General features: G+C 49.2%; 1 protein-coding gene across 5 annotated transcripts in view; it reads left to right on the top strand.

The window, feature by feature from the left end:
- Positions 1-15,390, top strand: part of PRKCE (protein kinase C epsilon) — a 543,399-nt gene that overhangs the window by 516,233 nt on the left and 11,776 nt on the right. For 2 of the 5 annotated variants that reach the window (XM_078349415.1, XM_078349416.1), the window contains one exon: positions 5,167-5,196. The exons of the other annotated variants lie outside the window; for them this stretch is intronic. In XM_078349415.1, the coding sequence (XP_078205541.1) occupies positions 5,167-5,181 (15 nt within the window). In that variant the 3' untranslated portion in view covers positions 5,182-5,196. The remainder of the gene's footprint in view (positions 1-5,166; positions 5,197-15,390) is intronic. 5 annotated transcript variants of the gene reach the window in all.

Below are 15,390 nucleotides of genomic sequence, written 5' to 3'. Positions count from 1 at the left end.
GACTGGCAGCAGGAAGGATGGTCCTGGGGGGGACTTCTGGGAGCCCCACTGCTTCAGAGTGCATTTCTGTGACATACCCTCTCTCTTGTCTGCTGCACTCTCCCTTCTGCCTTCCAGATTCTGAGGCCTGCCATGAGGGGTTGGAGGGGGCATGTAGTACAGGGCAGTTGACAGAGCGTTCAGTCCGGGCTTGACTCAGAGTATAAAGACCATGTCCTAGCAGGCCCTTCTGCCAGAATGGGGAGAGGGTCATGTTGCACTCCTTAAAGTTACAGTGTGTGTATCTGAATTCCATTGTGTCGTAGCGCAGTGAAGCAGTCAATCATTCAGACTGAAAACCGAGGTGGCTGGCTGGCAGGTTTGCTGGAGGTGAAGGGGGTGAGCAATGGAAGAGTTTATTAGGCAGGAGCTCAGTGCTGTGGGGCTGTGGGACTGGGGTCCCAGGCAGGGAAGACTTGCCATCAGGCAGTCAGTCCTTGGTCACCCAGCATACTGTCAGATGAGCTGCCCTTCCCATCTCCAAGCGCAGAAAAGACCCTCCTGTGCTTTGTGAACCATCAGAGAGGAATTCCATTCTATTCTAGGAGATTTTCTGGGCAGCCGTTGTGATTCTTAGATATGTTCCATGGTAGGAGTGGGGGTGGGGGATAGCGTCACTGGACAGGTGTGGCCCAGGCCTCAGCCAGACTTGAGCACATGGGGCTGAACATCCCTGGATGCTTGGGCCTGTCACCACTTCTCATTTGCTTCCTCCTTTAGTTTTCATGTTTTTGTTGGATAGCACAAGCTTGGGGCAGGCCAGATTTAGGTTCACCTTCTTTCTTTGTAAATATCACTTCCTCTTTAGCCCATCTCCACCACAGCTCCAGGCCAAGCCAGGAGGGCGTAGGGCCCCAGCTCCCGGGGCCGGCTGTCCCCTGCTGCCACAGGGCTTCCTGCACAAGCCAGCCTGCACAATGGCTGGGGGCTGGGGACCTCTGTAAGTCACCTTTAAAGACAGGATTAACTGTGCCCCTCACAAAATAGGGGAAGTAGGACTCCAGAGGCCTAACAGAGGAGGAGGAGAAACTATAGACTCAGATGGAAGGGTGAATTTTAATTTCTATTTAATCTAAGTTAATCAACCCAAAGAAAAATGAGAACTAGTGCTAAGTAAAGAATCCAGGCCCAACCAACAGAAACACAGGATGAGACTGAAGCTGTCTGCATCAGTGCAGGTCTACAAAATGACTTAAACTTGTTGAGTCTAGATCTCAACAAAACCACATTAAATCAGGCTTACGGAACACCAGGCCCCAGCTGTACTGGCAGAGACAGAGGAGCCAGCCCCCTCCTGCTTGGGGAAGAGTGGGGAGGACGGTGAAGCCCCAGGGGGAACCATCAGCAAGGGGTATGAGGAGAGAGAGGTTCTGGGGTGTGGCAGAGGAAGCCGGGGGCTTCTGTTGAGAGGCCACGGGGAGGGAAGGAAGTAGGGAAGAACCTTAATCATAAGAGGCACAAAGGAAGTTTTAGAGTGTGGATTCATGAAGAATCGTCTCTGCCTGAGGTATAGCAGATTCCAGAACACTGCTCAAGCCCTTACCAAAGCCCTGGCAGTCACAGGAATTACTCTCTGGGGCTCCCAACTTTGTTTGAGACTTTGAGCCAATGGAAGTACAGGCCCTCTGAGAGGCATCCCTCTGAGCAGTACATGGCCGGAAGGGTATAAAGAACAGGGGTAGGTGAACAGGTGCACACCTGAGGGATCCCTCGGCAGAGAGGAGAGAGGAAGAGAGGGAAGGGCGAACTAGGAGGGAGGCAGGTATGTGACTTACTCCACTAATGTGCAGGCGTTGCCTTGCCCTGGACAGGCAGGGACCCCCTTAAAGCTCTCCCTGACCAGAAGTGGAGGTGCTTCTGTGGGCGGGGGTGTAAGGAAGGCTGGGAACCAGCAGCGGGAAGTCCATCCCTGGGTCAGGGGTCAGGCAGGACTCCACCTCTGCCCGGGTGTCTAGAAAACAAGGGACCTGTGCTTTCTGTCCTTGGGCCTCTTGAGAACTCCCCCTTGGGACTAAAGAGCAAGACTCTGCTTTCTTTTGTCTGGAGGGCCAAGGAAGTGTTCACAGTCCTTATCGCTCCCTGAAAGGATGGCAAAGAGAAAGGATGGGGCTGTCCAGGAGCTCCCACCAATTTCAAAACTGCCTCGGTCAGACTTTCCTAAAGACTGACTAAATCATTGCCTTAAAGTTATCTTCTGCACATGTTCCCACTCCCCCTGCCTCCCCAGACCTTCAGAGTGAACCTCGATGCTGTGGGTGGGGGGCGGTCAGGGGAGAGGGTATTGATTAGGTAGGTTTGAATTCAGTCGGAAGGAGAGAATTAGAACATCTGGAGAAAGGAAGGCCGAGACAGAAAGCTGACATTGTGTGAGGGGTGCTTCTGTCACACCTTGAAGCTGAGTAATGTTGATCCTTAGACAGTTCTTAGCTGCAGTTCTTTAAAGACTGATTCAAGTTATTTAAATGTCTGACATTTGCAACCTTAGCACTAGAGATTTCTCTCAGGAGAAATACCAGAATTGGGGGGTGGGGAGGCAAGAATAGTCCACATCTAGTTAGCAGGTTGGAAAAGTGACCTAAGTCTGTCCCTAAGTTGAAAGCTCTTTTCTGAAAAACATCAATGGCACCAGCCCAAGTCATCTGTGGGCTTGTGTAGAAAGAGCAGAAATGAGGCCAGGCGGGGTGGCTCAAGCCTGTAATCCCAGCACTTTGGGAGGCCAAGGCAGCTGGATCACCTGAGGTCAGGAGTTCGAGACCAGCTTGGCCAACATGGTGAAACTCCGTCTCTACTAAAAATATAAAAATTACCCAGGTGTGGTGGCACATGCCTGTAATCCCAGCTACTTGGGAGGCTGAGGCAGAAGAATCGTTTGAACACAGGAGGTGGAGGTTGCAGTGAGCTGACATTGTGCCACTGCACTCCAGCCTGGGTGACAGAGCAAGACTCTGTCTCAAAAAAAAAAGCAGAAATGAATTTTAAATAGGATTAACGCCCATGGCAGTAATGAGCGTACTGTATTTCTCATCTCAGAAAGCCTTGAAAGACCAACAGGAAAACTCACTTGAGGTTTTCATATGCCATCCCACCCCTGTAACCAACTCAGGGTTAACTCCAGGGATGTGGGTGCCTGCCTAGCTCAGATACCAGCAGTGAGGACAGCTCTGTGCTCCATAAGCAGAGTCAGCCTTACCTCAAAACAGATAGCCACCCACAGAGGCCACCGAGAGACACGGGGAGGCTAAGTCACATCCCACAGAGGCCACCAAGAGTCACGGGGAGGCCGAGGCCTTCCTAGCAGAGCTGGGAAAGAAAGGGCCTTGACAGAGGGAGGAGGGAAAACTGGTTTAGAGCCCAACATTGAGAAAAAGTCTCCAAGTCACTGGATCACAAACAGCCAGGGGCGGTGTGCAGTTGTTGGTCCTGGGTCTTAGACTCCAAGTCATCCCTCCTCACAGTGTCTTCTTGTCCTGGAGTCTAAGACCCAGGACCAAGTTCAAGCAAACATCATCAGCCTTGCAATTTGATGGTGGCCTCGAGGAGACATTGGGCATGTGTTTAAACAAGCAAGGAAAGCAGCCATACAAGAGCCCTAATCTGGCAAAACTGAAGACTTCCAGGGTGACCTGGTCAAGTGGCTGAAGCCCCTGAGGGAGCTCCAGGTTTCCTCCTTCTTGGGTTACCTCCACTTGCTTCTAAGCCATGCCCTTCTGGCATCATACCAGAATGCCACCAGTCTCCAGAAACCCGAATTACCCCACTCCTCAGCTGGCCATACTGAATCTGGGTGACCTGGGGGATGCCCTGCCTGTCTGATACAGGGAAGAACTGGTTTTGTCAGGTGGTTGGTGCTGGAGGTGAGGCTGGGTGAGGTCATGTCACTTACAAAGAGCCAGGATGCAGTGGCATATTTTCCCAGAGCTCCTGACCCTCTCCAGTCTCACTACAGAGCCCCCTGATGGAAGAACCTGCCAGGCACAGCAAGGTTGTACTCTGCCCAGACTGGCTCGCTAGAGGCTGGGGGCCCCGGGGTCACCACCACAAAAGCTAAGGATGCAACAGCACAACAGCTTTCATGTCTGACTTCCATTCCTGCACAGGAAGCCTCACCCCTCTGCAGCTATCACCAAGGAGATTGTCCAGATTCGTAGCTGGAATTTGGCCTCTAGTCAGGTTCCATCACAAATCTCATTGGCCTCTATTCCCCCTAGGCTTTTGCCTTCTTGAGATGTCTGCTAAGCTGAGATTTCTGCTCCCCTGGCTCCTAAGCCTCCCATGTCTAACCCCTGCCCTGACTCACCAGCTGTCACTAGTCCAACTGGGTTTCCTGACTTCTGGCCAACACCCCTTCGTACTAACCCCCACCCAGTGCAGTTTGCAGTGGCCTCTGCTTCAGCGTGGAGACTTTTCTGTCTTTCGTTCTCGCAGCTCTCTTACATATTCTCCCTCCTCCACTTTCCCTTTTGTACTCCTCTTGTTCACCCTTTGTCCACCCACCTAATGAACTGAGTTTGTGCAAGTGATGTGCCATCACCAAACCAAAGACTTTGCTCCATCATGTACTCAAATCAATTTTCTGGGTGTGGCTTGCTTCAGAGCAAGGGCACACAGATGGGGGCTGTTTGGTGGCAGATACTCCAGCAGTGAGGGGTTGGGGAGACAGGAAAGCCAGCAAGGCTGGAGACAAAGCCCTTGATGCTGGAGAAAATTTCCAACCCTAGAATTCACTGGTATATCCCATTGGGGATTTCATCCCAAGTTGATGGCATCGTCTAATTGCCAATAAAAGTAGCACATTTGCTTTTGTGTTACAGTGGGCTTGCCTTCTCTGGGGACTGCAGGGGAGAGCGATGTGTTTGGTATGGTTGAAGGGCATCATCTGACCTTGCAGATCGTGGGGGATGTTCTGCTCATGCCTGGCTTCCCGCTGTGTGCCCATTCCTTCCCTCAAATCGTTCAGCTCTGAGACGATGGCTCCCAGGGCTTCAGCACTGGAATGGGGGGAAGCCAGCATAGGAGGGAGAGATTTGCTTCCCCAGAAACCTAGCTGTCCTCAGTGAAAGCCAGAGGCAATAAGGGAAATGCTGGCCAAGTAAACTTCACTTTGTGTACGTGTTCTCTCTTTTCAAGTTTGCTTCAGTGTGAATGTCCCTCTTTAAGGTAAGGCCTCCAGAGTGGGGAGTCTCTCCAGGTAGGTGAGCCCTCAGGCCCGGTGACATAGAGGCCCCTCTCAACCTCATGATCCGTTTCCATCCAGCCATCCGCGCTGCATGGCGGGACCCCTGAGGGAGGCCTCTCCTGCATGCTCCTGCATGACTGGGCTGTGCCAAGAGAAAACCTGGGAAGTGGGCTCGAGACCCACACACTTCACCAACTTAGCGACCTGAGGAGGAGCCCTGTTGAACAGGCAGCCCCTTCCCCAAAGCCAGCCCACCTGCCTAGGAACCACCTGATAGCTTGGGTTGTGATCATAGAGGCCAGTTATGACACCATCCTCATCTTCTGTCCTGGCAGAGCTGGGGCAGGAGCAAGGCTGGGTTCTGCAGCCCCTCATGAGGACGTCCCCCTGGACCGTGTCCACCACATCCGAGCGGCTTACCAGCCAAGAGACTACAAGATCCTTCCAAGAGCCAGGGCCCTGATCCAGCACTGGAGGGCATGGGGAAAGGCCAGAAACCTGTTTTTGATGGTTGCCCAGCTGGTGGCATGGTACAGTGGACAGGATAATGGCTTTGACTTCTGAGAGACTTGGGTTGGAATAAACTTGCTCTCACAGGAAAGCCATGTGATGCTAAGAATTCACCTCACCCCTGGACCTCTGGCCTCCTTATCTGTAAAACTGGTATACTAGGAGAATTCTTCCCTCATAGAATCATAAACAGGAATAGCTAGATACTGTGGTTCATACCTGCAATTCCAGCACTTTGGGAGGCAGAGGCAGGCAGATCACTTGCACTCAGGAGTTCAAGACCAGCCTGGGCAACATGGCAAAACCTTGTCTCTACAAAAAATGTAAAAAGTAGCCAGGCATGGTGGCATGTACCTGAGTAGTCCCAGCTACTCAGGAGGCTGGGGTGGGAGGATCGCTTGAGCCCAGAAGGTTGAGGCTGTAGTGAGCCATGTGCATGCCACTGCACTCCAGCCTGGGTAACAAAATGAGATCCTGTCTCAAAAAAAATTTATAAACAGGAATAGATAATAAGTCTAAGCTACTTTGTGTACTGTAGATTCTCAATGAATTGTAGTTCCTCTCTCTCCATTTACCACCTACCCTGGCCTTTAAAAGGCTCTCTTCCTCTCATCCCCAGACTTAACAAGTATCAAGTGTTAAGAATTGCAGGAGGCTGATGTGATGTTTGGAGGCTGCGCTTTGGAGTCAGATGCAGCCAGATTCTAATTTGGGCTGTGGGACCTTGGGAAAGTCACCACTTCTCTCAGCCTCAGTCTGCTGATCATAGAATGGGGATAATAAAGATCTACCACCCGGGGTTGCTGTGAGGAATAAACAAATCTAATTACAGGGAGTGAGTAGCACAGTGCCTGATAAGGTGGACACTTAGATGGTGTTGATGCTGATAGTGAGGGGGACAACAGGAGACTGAGGCCGAGGGAGGCTGGACGGGATAACACTCCTGTCCCAAAGGGCCTGAGGAGCCAGGAGTTCAGATGAGGAGATGGCACCATCCAGCAAGGCACCAGCCATTACAGGGCAGAAAGCATCTGAAAACAGGGAAGGAGCCCAGTTCAGAATGCTGAAGCACCCGTGGGGGCATCATTCCAGCAGCCACTGGCATGAGCTGGGGAGTCCTAAGAGGAAAGCGGTACTGCCAGAGGGTGAATCATCCAGGTGCCAGCATTCCCAGCTTTTTTTGCCTCTTGAGATAGCACCCCAAGTTCCCCCACATTATCAGCAACCGCCCCCCCATGCTTTTACTCTGTGACCATGCTTACCACCTTGACGTTCCCTGCCTTCGTTCTTAGTAGTGTTTTGCTGGGCACAGCTGTGCGGCTCTCAGCGCCCCAGCCCTGAAATGGTAGCAGTCACCAGTGACACTGTGTTCCAGCACAGCAGGCTCCCAAATATTTCTAAGCCAAACAGCCTAGTGTAGCATCTTTGACAAGTGATTTCACCATTTTAGAATTCTGATTGCAGGGATTTTGCCATTTGAGAATTCTGATTGCAGGGACGTTCCTGTGGCCTGGGGTTGGAAAGGCCAAATGAACACATGGTTTTCATCCCCTGCCTCCACTCCAGGGAAGAGTTTGAGGCCTGGGCTGGCCTAGGCTTGGTTGGGTGCTTCTATAAGCTCCTAAGCTTTTCTTTATGGCTTAATGGCTGTTACTTTGGTTGGTATATACCTTCCTGGGTTCATCAAACTAGTGTTTATTGAACTTAGTCTCCTCCCTCCCCCACCAGCACTTGAAGTAACACACATATAACTCACCGAGGAGCATGGGAGGACTTCCTAGGCCATGCCTGATCAAAGCAGAGGAGAGAGGAGGAATCAGGGAAGGTTTCCTAGAAGAGCTGGTACCTGACGGAAAGCTGGGAAGGGTTAGGAAGAACTGCCTGGGAAAAGGCATGAAGGAGAGAAAGAGAAAGGCAGGATTCAGATCAGTTATATTGAAAAAGGATTTGTTGAACATGTACTTTGTGCCCTGTGAAGCCCTGAAGCCCTAGAGGGAGAAGCTTGACAAAGGCAAGGAAAGAATCTTCTGCCATCACCCTAACATCACCACCTTCAAAAGCTTCAGTGGCAGAAGACTTGGCAATGCGAAATACTTAAGGGATAACTAACAGGCAGCAGGGTAACATCCTGCACCTGACTCATAACAGGATGCTCCTTTGGAAGAGGAATTTGGAGCTTTACCTCTCAAGGTTAGAAGACAGAGAGAAGAGGGCCTCCCCAGCCAGGCTGGGAGCCCAGGCTTCTGTAGGTCCTGAGAGCCCGTGTCAGCCCACTCCCCGTTTTGGGTCTTGCAGAAGACCCTGTCCATGTGGGGCCACATTGCTGGATAAGCAGTGCCCTCCTGTCTGTCTCTGCGGAGAATTCTAAAGGATGGTCTGGCAGCCAGGAGGGACAGGGGTCAGAGCCTCATTGTGCATTGAAGTGAAGACAGAGACAGCCTCAACCCTCCCTCACAGAGGGGCTCAGCCCTCCAAACAGTGTTTGTTCCTGGTACAGGCACCAAGGGGTGCTTTGCAAGCTGACAGCGTTCCCCTGCCCACATGGAGTGGAGGACCTTCGATCTCCAGAGGCACATCTGTCATGGAGAAGATATGCTCTGGGGAATCCAACATTGCACTTGGGGGATCAATGCCCTCTCTATTTCCCGTTGTTTGTGCTGGGGAGGGGGATGGTAACAGAATTAGGTTCAACCTAAACATTCCATTGTTATTCTGGAATTCTGGGATTTGACTAATACACATTAGGTTTGTGAAGAAGGTTCATTAAGTTTCCACATCAACCTCAGTCTCCTCAATGTGAGAATGCCGGGCCACACAGTGGCAGTCTCCCACCCTCCAGGTTCTTCTGGCTACTTCTTTCTGGACCTACTCTGCCTCAACAGCAGCTTTCTAGGAGCGCAGAGCTTAGATGTCAGTGGAGTATTTCAGGTGTGTGAGCCCAGCTAGGTGGGGAAGAGGGTGGCGAATGGCTAGGCCAGAAAAATATTAAATAGATTTGCCTTGGGTAGGGAGATGGAAAGATAAGCCTTCCAGAGCAGGGCTTATCAACTGAGATGACTTCGAAAATAAACCAGACCCTGACCTAGGGCTTCAGCCACACTCCTTCCTCCCTCCAGCGAAGCAGCTGACATCTCAGCTTGTGTTGGCAGTAAGTGATTTGCAGTCTTCCTGGGAGGCATGGTAGACTCGAGCTATAGGTACCTGGGGTGTGGGTGTTCAACCAAATAATTGAGAATACAGTCGTCCCAGAATGTGGCACTTCAGAATGAAGCACCCACCTTGTATCACAGGCAGTGAGCCAAGGGGAAGTGCTAGACAGAACTGGTCCTCACTGTTACCATCTGTGAGACTCTGAGAAATTCACTGAATCTCTCTACTCCTTTCCTGTAAAATGAGGGACTTAAGTAATCCCTAAGATTTCTTCCAGGCCCAGCCATGTGAGAGCAGGGATTTGCAGGGATTTTTAATCAATTGCATTGCAATATAGTTGCCATAGGATCAATGCACCCGTTTAAAGTCCACATTCCGATGCATTTTAAAAATGTATTCACCAGAGTGACCACCAGCACAATGAATATATAGAATGTCTCCACCCTCCCAAGAAGTTTCCTGCCTTTAGCCCCAGGCAACCCTGGTCTGCTTTTTGTCCCTGGAGATTCGATTCATCTTTTCTAGAGTTTCTTATAAATGGAGCCACATAGCATGTACTTTTTATGTGTCTGCCTTCTTTCACTCAGCATCATGTTTTTGAGATTCAGGACTTAGAATTTTAACTTCAGTATGGAAACTTACAAACATCTATAAAAGAAGAGAGAATCATGGAATGAATCCCCATGTGTTCATCACCCAACCTCAACAATTAGCAATGCATGGCAATTAGCAATCAAGGGAGAGAGTTGTATCTGTTTGGTTCACAAATGCATTCCCAGCAATTAGAACAATTCCTGGCACATAGTAGGTATTCAGTCTGTATTTGTGGACTGAACAGATGAATTCCACAGATCTATAGTATTTTTTTCAGCTCTATCTTGAAATTCTCTTCTCACCTTCTATGGCTCAGTTCCAGTATATGCCTGGGAATTTGGGGTCATAAGATCCTGCATGAGGAAACCCAAAATTATTGTTGAATGGTGAGAGAAGGTGGGTGACTTCATCTTGACTTGAGAGCCACATATTAGAATGTTTACAGTTCCCTTTTCACGGGCAGGAAAATTATAAATCCTGGGCCAAGAGAACTAATCTCTATCTAGAACATTTTCCTAAATAAGCGGGGGAGAGATTGGTGAGTGGAGGAACCTGGCCTTTGCCAGGGCCAGATTGGAAATTTTCGTCTTTGGATACCAAAAATATCCCTGGAATGGTAAACCCAACAGCTGTCAGCAATGACACGGCTTTGAAAAGTAGATGATAAATGGAAAAGGGCCCCTGGTTAGAAGCAGAATGAGTCCAGGTTGCCACTGTTTTCTTACCCACTTCCGGCTGGTGACACAGGCTCCTGATGCATCACCAGGCTCGGGTCCTGCCACTGCATATCCCGCTGCGGGGGGCCAGCTCACTGCAGGGCCTGGCTCAGCAAGCTCAGGCCCCAGGCAAGCCAGGGCAGGCCAGGCACTGTCTCCTCCTCGGGCTCTTTATTCCTGGATAGCCATACAGCATTTTCTATATCATGTGCTTTCCCAAGCACCTCGTGGGGTGCTCCTAATGTCTATGAAATAACCCCAAAAGACTCAGTGGGGATGGTGGCCCCCTGCACTGTGAGGGGTACATGGCAGAATGCGGTTGTTTGATGTTAACACAGCAACACTGCTATTGACAGAAACCATTGAACTGGCAGCTTGTGCTGGGCACAGTGCTACACGCCTTTGTGTAGATGGCTGCATCGATGCCTCCTGGCAGTTGATCATGGAAGGGATGATAGCACATGCCAGAGGCACAGCCTCGGGGTCAGAGCAAGCTGTATCCAAGTCCCATCCCACCTCTTGCCCAGACTGTACCTTAGACAAGACATCTAATGCCTCCGAGCCTGTTTCCCCATCTTTGCAATGGAGATGTGATCACAGCACTCTCCTCCCGGTGGAGTGGGTGTGAGGTCACAAGAGCTGGTCATGGAAAGCACCAAAGCACTGGCAAAGTCTCCATCTGCAAGCTTTGTTACATTTTTCCTGCTAAAGAAGCTAAGGCTGTCTCAGGCACTGAGCTGGTGCTAGAAATACAAGGCAGATGCCCATGTGGAGCTCCAGCCTAGCGGAAAAGACACTTTGGACTGAGTCATCATTTAGCCCCCAGTTATAAGGAGTGCCAGGAAAGAGAAGCCCAAGGCACAAGGGTCAGGGTATAGGAGGGGACTGGCCTGGTTTGGGGATCACTCCTCCAGGAAGAGGCATTTTCTTTTCCACACAGCAGCACCAGACATGTCCCTTGAGTAGCCTCAGGAATGGCTTCAGAGCTTATGTGCAACATTTGAGAGGGAAACAAATCCTCCTCTATTCTAATTTCTGCTCTTGGAGGGCTGGTGGGCTCAATAGCGGAGAGTTGGGAGTCCTCTAGAGACTCCGCAGTGTTCATTCCATTAGCTGGGAGGCCTGCAAAGCCTGAGCTGTGCACTGCTAGGGACAGAAGCCCTAGGCTTTCCTTGCCCCCAGGCACTGCCAGCCTCTTGGGGGAGCCAGGACTCCTGGGGCACCTAAGACATCTCCAGGCCACTTCTAAATCCCAGACTGGATGTCATCTGGGGCCGGTGTGTATTGAATGGATGAGGTGGACTCATCCATCATCAGGTGGCCCTATGTGACTAGAATTTACACTTTATATTTTTGTTACCAAATTTCAGAATCAATGTGTCACAGCCAAAGCAGAGCATAGGTGTGGGCTGGGAGGGCCTAGGAGGGTTTGAGGAGCAGGAATAAGTGCCTCCTTCCCTAAGAAGAATGGAGACATGATGTGTTTGGAACTAATGCTTTGAGGCTGTTGGCTTCACCTGCACTTAGACGACGCATCTGGAAAGAGGCTTAGACACACAGTCTGCATCCAGGGGCGTGTTCTCAGCCATTTTTACATGAGACAGCCTTCCCACACAGCACCAAAGAGTCACTGAGGCCCGAGGGGATGCTGGGGACCCCTGTGGTCTGAAAGACTTAAACAAAAGGGGACATTTCAGGTCCCAAAAATACTTCTCAGGGCTTTCTCCTCTATGTGGATTCCTCAGAGACAGTTATTGTACCACTTAGAAAGTCAGGCTGTTTATAAAAGAAATGTTTAAATCAGTGGTTCTTAACTTAGCAGTGGTATCACTGCCCCCTTGGAGAATCTGATAGGTAAACTCTCTCTACAGGAAAACCCCAGTGTGTCCATAAACACAGTATACTGTTCTATATTTTACCAAGCTCATGGAAACCCTGAAGCCATTCCTTGAGGCAAGGGTCTGCAAATTGCAGCCATGGGTCAAATGCAGCTCACCACCTGCTTTTGTGCAGTCCTAGAATAAGAATGGTTTCAACATTTTTTAAAATGGTTGAAGAATATTATTTCATGACACATGAACATTGTATGAAATTCAAATATCAGTGGCCATAAAGTTTTGTTGGAACACAGCCACGATCATTCATTTGCACAGGTTCATGCTGCTTTTGAGCTACAATGGCAGAGTGGAATGGTTAAGACAGAAACTGTATGACTCACAACATCTAAAATATGTACTGCCTGGCCTTTGACAGAAAAAAAATGGCAACCCTTGCTCCAGGGGTGGAAACCCCGTTTAAGAAGCTTCCTTTATATTCTTTACTTTTGCTTCAAATGATTGAACCGTGAAATTTAGACATAAGAAGCAGCATTGAAAGTCTCCTTGATAAGTTTCTCACTTTACTAATGGCAGATGAGGAACATGTTCCCCAGTTTTGCAGAAGCAAGAGCCGCGAAGGGGCTGTGTCCTGGACTCTCCCTTTCTTCTGTAGGTTTCTGAATTGACACTACCTTCCAAAGGAACCTTCGGGTAGTTTCCTGTTTTGTTTCAAAGTCTCATGATACATGTTAGAAGTTTGGTGGCAACTTCTTTTTTTTTTTTTTTTTTTGAGACAGAGTTTCACTCTTGTTACCCAGGCTGGAGTGCAATGGCACGATCTCGGCTCACCGCAACCTCCGCCTCCTGGGTTCAGGCAATTCTCCTGCCTCAGCTTCCTGAGTAGCTGGGACTACAGGCACGCGCCACCGTGCCCAGCTAATTTTTTATATTTTTAGTAGAGACGGGTTTCACCATGTTGACCAGGATGGTCTTGATCTTTTGACCTCGTGATCCCTGCCTTGGCCTCTCAAAGTGCTGGGATTACAGGCGTGAGCCACCGTGCCCGGCCCAGCAACTTCTTTATAGCAGGGACACCTGGCTGCCTCTGTGATGGCAATCCCTGAAAGCTGTGTCGACAGACCCCAGCTAATTCCCAGGCAAACGATAGCTGGCTGAACTCTTTTGATCTGTTTGCTGGGTGTAGGGGAGGAGGTTTGCTGTTAGCTAATACCTGAAGTAGAGTTTTATTTTTTCCCAAAGTAACTCCTCAAATGGAATTTGTAAAAAAATATATATTTTTTTTATAGTTTAGCAAACAATGAGACTGGAGGAAGAGGGGAAATAGTTGAATTTCATCAAGCAGCGGACCTGATAAAATTCAGCTGTGGTGGATTGTTCAGCACGCCTAGTGGTCTACTGACTGCCTCCAAAGAAGGGAAGCAGCTTTCCCTCAGAAGTGGTTTAGCGAGAAAACCAGCCAGATTATGGGGAAGAGGCCTTTGAGGCCCGGCCTGAGGCTTGGGTGGCTCCTGCCTCTGGCTACTGGGTTCACCTAGCTGCCAGGACCCTCTCCGTTGGGCTGGGAAATGGTGGACCAAGTGGCTTCCCTTTTCAACTGCCATTTGTGCCATTGTGTTTAAAAAGCATGTGGGTCTTCATTTTCTTCTCCCTTAAAAGGTGGAAGCAACAACCTTTTAAATAATGTAAAGGTTACAAACTGGAGGATTGTGAGACCCATTCAGCCAGGAGATAACTTTTTTAAATCGATTAGTAGGCAATATTTAAAAAGTAAGAGATTTAAGTGAAAATGTAGATTGGGGCATTTTGTGGCAACTCCAAAGACCTGGGACTCCTGGGTCTGTGTCCCCAACAGGTGGCATTGGTTGGTGAGCCATGCAGCCCTCAGCTTGCTGGGCTCCTCAGTTCCCAGTGTGCCCCGGCTTCCGCATGCCATGGGACTTTGTGTACACACACAACACACACAGACACCCTCACAAAGGCACACACGTCCCATGCATTATAGAGAAAAGAAAAGACGATGCTGTTTCTTCTTTTTTTGAGACAAGATCTGGCACTGTCACCCAGACTGCAGTGCAGTGATATGATCTTGGCTCACTTGCAGCCTCCACCTTCTGGACTCAAGCCAGCTTCACACTTCAGCCTCCCAAGTAGCTGGGACTACCGGCACATGCCACCATATCTGGCTAATTTTTGTATTTTTGTTTGTTTGTTTTTTGTAGAGACAGGGTCTCACTATGTGGCCCAGGCTGGTCTCAAACTCCTGGGCTCAAGCTCCTACCTCATCCTCCAGAAGTGCTGATATTCCAGGCATGAACCACCACACCCAGCTGAGATATGATGTTACAGCTTGCCATTTTAGCCAGCAGTGCTAAAAGTAAAATCCATCTTCTTCCTTCCTTCCTTTTATCTTATTCCAGAAAGCTTAAAGATGGCCCACCAGTATATATAAAGTATTTACTATGAATGTACTGTCAGTGAAAAGGAAGAGAGAAGACAGCATAGGAAGGCAAAAAAGAATTGGGAATGTTCTTCTGGGTGGGTCCCATATTTGGCTCTTTGCCTCCAGTGAAAACAAATTGGTTCTAGATTTCATATGTGTGGGAGATAAAGGCACACAGGTGGCCCAGGTGAAACAATGATGATTCCGTCAACTAAGACCAAATAGAAAGTTCTCTCTATGTTCATCCCAAAGGTAACTCTATTTGTTCTAGCCATATAGTTGTGACATATGGATATACTGAGGAAGAAACAATGCAAAATAATTTACTCAGTGCTATCTACTGTTCTCGCCACTTGATTGTATTCTTTCATGTAATCCTTATAACAAATATATGGGGAGGACTACTAATGTCCCCATTTTATGGATGAGAAAATGGTGGCACAGAGATTGCCTAATTTGCCCAAGGCCACAAAGGTTAGTACCTGGAGAAGCAGGCATGGAATTCAGGCAGTCTGGCTGCAGAGCATGAAGGGAAGCCACTAAGCTACCTCTCACAGATGGGCATTTAAAGAAACCAGTCTGATTCAATGGGAGTTCTCAGATGTCCTGATTTTATAAAGACCAATATAAAATAGATAAAGAAGCCACAAAGCTAAGAAGGACTGCCAGTATACAGCATGAACTTGCTATGTGTTAGAGGAGGCTGAATCTAGAATGGTCTTAGGCTCCTAAACAGGCCTTTGGACAACAACGGAAAATAGCCTTTTGAAATTGTTAAAAGAAGAAAGAGAGACATCCATGGCCTTTGCATGGAGGGACTCCACCAGGCTGCCCATCAGAACCACTTATGGAGCTTTAAAAACTCACTGCCTAGAGATTCCAATGCGTCAGGCCTAGGACGATGCTCAGGTGTCTAAACAGCTGTGT

This window comes from Callithrix jacchus, chromosome 14 (genome assembly GCF_049354715.1).
Source record: "Callithrix jacchus isolate 240 chromosome 14, calJac240_pri, whole genome shotgun sequence".
Classification (NCBI taxonomy): domain Eukaryota; kingdom Metazoa; phylum Chordata; class Mammalia; order Primates; family Cebidae; genus Callithrix; species Callithrix jacchus.
Note: the sequence above shows the minus strand (reverse complement) of the source record. Positions and strands in the feature narration are given on the sequence as shown.